Source organism: Zootoca vivipara, chromosome 14, assembly GCF_965207765.1.
Source record: "Zootoca vivipara chromosome 14, rZooViv2.hap1.1, whole genome shotgun sequence".
NCBI lineage: Eukaryota > Metazoa > Chordata > Lepidosauria > Squamata > Lacertidae > Zootoca > Zootoca vivipara.
This window is the reverse complement of record NC_142597.1, coordinates 11,903,045-11,909,750: the sequence shown is the minus strand read 5'-3', so window position 1 is coordinate 11,909,750 and position 6,706 is coordinate 11,903,045. Positions and strand designations below refer to the sequence as shown.

Below are 6,706 nucleotides of genomic sequence, written 5' to 3'. Positions count from 1 at the left end.
AAGTCAGGTGTTGTTGTTTTTCCAATTCGAGCAAGGGGAGGGGGAATGGAAGCTGAACAGGGAAAATGAGAGAGACATATGCATTGATCAGGGCATGATGCCCTATAAAAATAAATACTGTGTGGCTCTTCCACAGTAATTGCCCAGAATGGAAGCATTAAACAAAATTCACATGACTGAAATGACATGAGATGGGCAGTGTTGTAGCTGGCTATAAACTGACAGGGAAATGCAATTGCTCCAGCATGCATATTTTTGCATATATTCACAGATAATATATATATAATCTTCTCAACTCCCTTGTAAGGTATGATAAAGTTGAGAGATGGTGGCTTGGGGTCACCAATCACACACAAGACGCTGGGGGTCTCTGGCTCCAAGCAGGACACTGTAGCCAGGACTCTGTCATAGTTCTTGACAGAATAGGGACTATTTACAAATTATTGATGCAACTATGAGCAATACGATGAAGCTCTATGAAATATACTCGGAGTCGAGAGTGAATTTCATGCTCTTTATTCAGCTCGTAGTCATCAAGGAGAAGAAGAGAAGAATGCCCTTTTCCCAAAACCGTCTGCTTATATACATTATTTACACAATGGGCTTTGCCTGATTGGCTACTTCAGGGCTACACCTGGGGGCCAATCAGTTTGTGGATTGACTTCTGCCAGCAGCCTGATTGGCTGCTCCTGCAGGCCAATCAGGTTGCGGATTCACTTCTGCCAGCCGTCTGATTGGCTGCTCCTGCAGGCCAATCAGGTTGTGGATTCACTTCCACCTGGAGTTGGATTGGGTGGCTCCTGCAGACCAATCAGACTGCTGATTCTGGATCCTATTGTTCTATGATTCAGCTCAGTACATAACACTCTACTGTACTAGTGCTATGTGGCCAAGAATGGCAGGATTTGAATTTCTATTTCCTTTTTTAGTTATTTATGGGGTTTCTATTGCTGTATTACTTTTGAATATAAAAAAAAGAATCTGTTGTTGTTGTTTTTTTAAAAAAGTAGGAGAAACTTCTGATGATCCAAGCTCTTAGACAGTGGAACAGACTAGCCCCAGAAGTAGTGAGTGCTCCTTTGCTGGAGGTATTTAATCAGAGTCTGGCTGGCTTTCTGACAAGGGTGCTGCAGTTGCACCCTGCCTGGCAGATCTCTGCAGAGGGTTGGACTAAACAACCTTCAGCATGTCAATTTCATTTTCAGAGTCAGCACTGAAACTGATTGAACTCACCACTCGCTTCCTTCCCAGCTCCAACCACCCCCCAAGAAAGAGATTTCAATCAATTCTTTATTCACGGCATCTCCTGCCCCCGCCTCTTACAAGCAACGTGCCGTAATAATGTCCTAACACGTTCCGTATAAGCGCATGATAATTATACAGGAAGGAGGGGCTGTCACTGTGGCCAAGTTGACAACCAATGCATTTATAATGTGCTTTTTACATCATGGGCTAAAATTAAAAATGCTAAATAATAACACATTGATAATGTTTGATATTATTGTGAAAATATTTATAAGCACTATACATTTTCTGGTTTTTAAGTGACAAACCATCTCTCCAAGAAGTGTGACAACTTATTTTTTAATTAAATGAAAGTTTATTTCAGTATTCAAATTAGTCTCATAGCTGCTTGGGGAGGGAAGATGGGCCGAGGATACAGGGCGAATGAGAACACTTGGCCTCCTCTGAGATGGGGGCGGGCGGGGTTGAGAGAGAAAAATGAGCAGCCTTTGCCTTCACTCATGCATTCAAATGTTTACTATGACTAGAAATTGACAGCAAAGGAAAGACTCTTGCTCTTGTTTAATCCAGGTTAATGCTATACATCTTTAAATACACAATTCAAAAGTTTACATTACGTCATGCAGTCCCTGTGGTGGAATGACACACTGGCCTTGTTGTCTCCTGTTGGCTTCACAATGCTCAGAGCATGGCGCTTAGGTGGGACAGAGAACTGGAAGAAGAAGGAAAGAACCAAGATAATGCAGAACAGGGAAATTCGAGATGATGAGTGCAATTTTTGTGAATGTGAATAGCATCTCTCAGAAACCTATTGGGTTGGAATGACTGGTCTTGCAATTCTTGTATCCTCAGTTAAAAGAATTCAGGTTGCAAGCCTGGGAGAGATCTTGACCTCAGAATGCAGACAGTTGTTGCAGTCAGAGTAGACCAGGCACGCCCAAACTCAGCCCTCCAGATGTTTTGGGACTACAATTCCCATCATCCCTGACCACTGGTCCTGTTAGCTAGGGATGATGGGAGTTGTAGTCCCAAAACATCTGGAGGGCCGAGTTTGCGGATGCCTGGAGTAGACCATACTAGACCATATAGATCAATGGTCTGAGGCTATTCTGTCCTTGATTGTTAAGAAGGGAGCCATAGCTCACGAAAGGTCCCTGTTACAGGTAGGTAGCCGTGTTGCTCTGCTGTAGTCGAAACAAAATAAAAAAATTCCTTCCAGTAGCACCTTAGAGACCAACTAAGTTTGTTATTGGTATGAGCTTTTGTGTGCATGCACACTTCCTGGTTCAATTCCTGGCCTCTCCAGTTTAAAACAGCAAAGAACAAATGGAGAGAAAGATCTCTCTGGGCCTGAGACACTTTTGAGAGCTGCTACCAGTCAGAGCAGGCAATATTGGTTCGAATGGACCAGTGACCTCTGTCTCAGTATAAGATGCTGCTGCTGCTGCTTACCTTTTAAAATGTAGTCGGTTAGCAACGTCGGGACCTTTTCGTTGTCCTCCTTCATTGCAAAAAGAACTGTGGGAAGAAATTGTTGGAAATAAGAATTAATAGGTCATGCTGAAGGGCGGCTCACTTCCGTATCAACCTGGAGAGTCATGTGCTTTAAATGTGTTTTATGCTGTGTACGCAGCCATATATTGATCATAGCGAATGAAGGGACAGATGCCCTGTACAACCCGGAAAACTGACAATCCTATTAATGGCTTACTTAGCATAGAAGTTAATTTCAGTCCTTGTTGAGAGTTCCCTCCTTACTAGCACATGTGAATGAGCTTTTAAGAGCAACACCGGTGGGTAGGAAATCAGCCCCAAATGAGAGAATTTTGAGAAATACAATTTCTGCAAATTCTCATATAAAATGTCTTGCACCAGCAAGACTTTTCTTATGCTCCCCTCTTGGACTAATGTGCAGGTCAGAAGTTAGCTGTGTTATAGATTTTGCACTTCTCCAAATGTTGTGATGAGGGATGGGGAGAAGAAATTCAAAGCAGTTTGCATTCAAAGGTGAATCTACCTAATTTGAAGTTTCCAAAATAATGTGAACTGAAAACACAGTCATTATTGTAAATGTGCACTTTTCTGAATTTTTCAATGCAGTTTTCAGCCAAGCAATGTGTACAAAAATGCAAATATGTGGACAAATTGTGCATTTTAAAATATGCATTTATAAAATAGTGAAAATAAAACACAAAACACATGATATTGGCAGAAGCTCCTTTGCAAAATTGTGCTCATTAGCCATAACTGCATACAAAAATGGATATGTTTGGAGAACTTTGCACTATAATGCTGGTGAATTTTCATGCAGATTTTAAAAGGAATTCACAAACAGATGTGGAAAGAAGAACCAAATAAGATTGGAGAAATAAAAAACCTGAGAGAAACTGAAACTGACTGATTTGCTCATCCCTAGCTATAACACAGTTCTTGAAAGCTGAAACCTATTAAAACACGATTGAATGGCTGTTTTGAGAAGAAACATGTATTTCGAGAGAAAATACACATTGAAATACGCAAGTGAATATGTGTTTTAATATTTGTTGCACTGGAAATAGGCAGACTCGCCAATCTCTACCCAGAATGAAGGAAAAGTAAAACATACATGTCAGATGTCAGTCATAGCATCTCATGCTCTGTTGTTAGCAATTTAGATACCAACAATTTAAGAGCTTGTGTTTGGAGAGGTTGGTTGGTCTTTCAATGTTATTCAGGGCATTTCTTCCAGACCAGTAACTGATCTCATCTAAATAAATCCTATGTTTGCATCACAGTCCGATGCTGCTTTGCACACCAGTTAATTAGGCAAAAAAAAAAAAAAAGACCACAGATTTATCCCTGGTAACGTCTCTGCCAAGGCTTCGCCTCAAGATACAAATTGTCACTTGCACAAAACTCTCTCTGTGCACAAAACTGCCATTCATATGACTTTGCTCTTTTGAAGAGAACTAAGGCTGTGTTTGTTCCAGTCAGTTCAAAACACAGTTGCCATGGAGACTCAAAAGGAGACGAATGATTCTCCCAGAATGCACAAGGGCCTGTCACAACATCTCAACCTTTCCATTTTTGTTCCACAAATCGTTCAGTCAGAGTTAGAGGCTAAATCCACTAGCCGAAGAATTCGGATGTTTATGAAATAGCTTTTGAAGCTTACAAAGTATTCTAGAACATGCTATTTTTCTCGGGGGTGGGGTGGACAGAAGCTTGGGTGGCAAGTAGCAGCCCAAAGAGAGAGAGATGTGCAAACCATTTGATAATACAAACATACAGGAAAATGAATTGGCAAGAAGAACGTGTAGAATTTTCAAAAAGCAAATGAACAACTGTCTTGACATAAAATTAAGCTGAGAAAATTGAGCACCTAGATTCAAACTGGATGGCACCAGACACAATTGATATGCCCGTCTCTTAAGCCCCTACGCAGGTATTTTCACACACAAACACAGCATGATTAGAATTGCATAAGGGGGAAAGCGGAACCACGCTCACTTAAGCCATGCCTTCTCCGTAGTATCCCTGTCACTCAGCCCTGCTGCCCTCCTTACACGAGAGGAGAAAGGTCTTATGTGGGCAGCCCAGGTGATCGGAAGCACTGATGGAAGCCAGAAGCTTTTCTTTTACACATTATGGGACCAGAGATCCCAAAGGACCAGACAAAACTATTTATGTACACGACCTACAGCTGCGCAGACTCTGTTAGCCCAGAAATGGAAAGATGGTGCAACTCCGACCAAAGAAGAGTGGCAGACAAAATTGATGAACTATGCCGAGAACCTCTTGGGGCTCTGGGAAGGGTCTCCATGCGAGCTGGCGGGACAATAGAGCTCGCTCAGCTGATGTGCGGGGAAGCGGCACCTGCTGCTGCTGCACTACCCCACACGTCAGCTGTTAGGCGGTGAGACTAAGCAGCTCAACAAAGCCATGCTGCCCCTCCAGCTTGTGAGGACGGGCCAAGGGTGAATCTGTCCACTTTGGGAGCTGGTGTTTGTCCACAGACAGCTTTCTGGGTCATGTGGCCAGCAGGACTAAACCGCTTCTGGCACAACAGGACACCGTGACGAAAGCCAGAGGGCATGGAAATGCCATTTACCTTCCCACCGCAGCGGTATCTATTTATCTACTCACACTGGTATGCTTTCGAACAGCTAGGTTGGCAGGAAATGGGACAGAGCAACGGGAGCTCACCCCGTCACAGGGATTTGAACCGCAGACCTTCCAATAAGCAAACCCAAGAGGCTCAGTGGTTACCTTTGGCCCAATTGGACCCATGTGACCTTAAAGTTGTGTTTAGAACTTACTGTTTGTGAGCATTTGTAAGTCTTCGACTGAAGGAGGATACCCTTTCTTCTCGTAGGGAATAACGGTGTTCAAATACTAGAAAGGAATGGCACTGGCAGTTAGTAATCCTCTTTCCAAGAGGGACAGAAATCAGAGGCATCTACCAGAAAGAAACACTGTACGGAACTAGGGGGAAGCAACAGGGGTCCATTATGCTCTGCGTATCAATTGCATGCATCTGTCTGGCCTTAGTTGACCACAGATTGCTGGATCAGCAGGACTCTTTGTACATTTAATTTATTAGATTTATATCCCCTCCTTCCATCCAAAGGAGCACAGGATGGCAAACAGCAGGCAATGAAGAATAACAACGTATTTAGGACATATCTTAAAGCATCTCTCATACAGATGTGAGTTGGGAAAGATCTCTGCTTCAAAGGCTTGTTGGAAGAGAAAAGTTCTTTAGAGGTGTCACCTGTCTAATATTTAATGGGAGGGGATCCCAAAGGCTGGGTGCTGCAACACTGAAGGCCCAATTCCTATAGGATATGCAAGGACCCTCCTGATAAGATGGTATTGGCAGCAGACGCTCACTTGAAGAGCGCAGCGATGGATTGGGTATATAAGAGGTGAGATGGTCTTTCAGGTTGTCCTGGTCCCAAACTGGAATGCCTCAACTAAGATTTCAAACGCAAGGTTGTTAGCATATGTGGAGTCCAGGCAGTGGTGCACTTGGGACATGATGGTGCTAATAATATTTATTTATTTATTTTGAACCACGCCCATCTGGCTGGGTTTCCCCAGATACTCTGGACAGCTCCCAAAAGAATTAATGATAATAATAAAAAGCAATAAAACATCAGACATTAAAAACTTCTCTAAATGTCTTCTAATGTTTAGATGTCTTCTAAAAGTCAGATAGTTGTTTATTTCTTTGACATCTGATGGGAGGGCGTTCCACAAGGGCAGGTGCCACTACTGAGAAGGCCCTCTGCCTGGTTCCCTGTAGCTTCACTTCTTGCAGGGAGGGAACTGCCAGAAGGCCCTCGGCACTGGACCTCAGTGTCCAGGCTGAACGATGGGGGTGAAGATGCTCCTTCAGGTATACTGGGCCGAGGCCGTTTAGGGCGATAAAGGTCAGCACCAACACTTTGATTTGTGTTCGGAAACGTACAAGGGGTCC

The 6,706-nt window shown here is 43.2% G+C and overlaps 1 protein-coding gene across 4 annotated transcripts in view; it reads right to left on the bottom strand.

The window, feature by feature from the left end:
• Positions 1 to 500: 500 nt before the first annotated feature.
• Positions 501 to 6,706, bottom strand: part of FEZ1 (fasciculation and elongation protein zeta 1) — a 46,639-nt gene continuing 40,433 nt past the window's right edge. For all 4 annotated transcript variants that reach the window (XM_035140193.3, XM_035140194.3, XM_035140196.3 and 1 more), the window contains 3 exons: positions 5,544 to 5,619; positions 2,698 to 2,763; positions 501 to 1,957 (listed from right to left, as the gene is read on the bottom strand). In XM_035140193.3, coding sequence (XP_034996084.3) covers positions 1,941 to 1,957; positions 2,698 to 2,763; positions 5,544 to 5,619 — 159 coding nt within the window. In that variant the 3' untranslated portion in view covers positions 501 to 1,940. The remainder of the gene's footprint in view (positions 1,958 to 2,697; positions 2,764 to 5,543; positions 5,620 to 6,706) is intronic.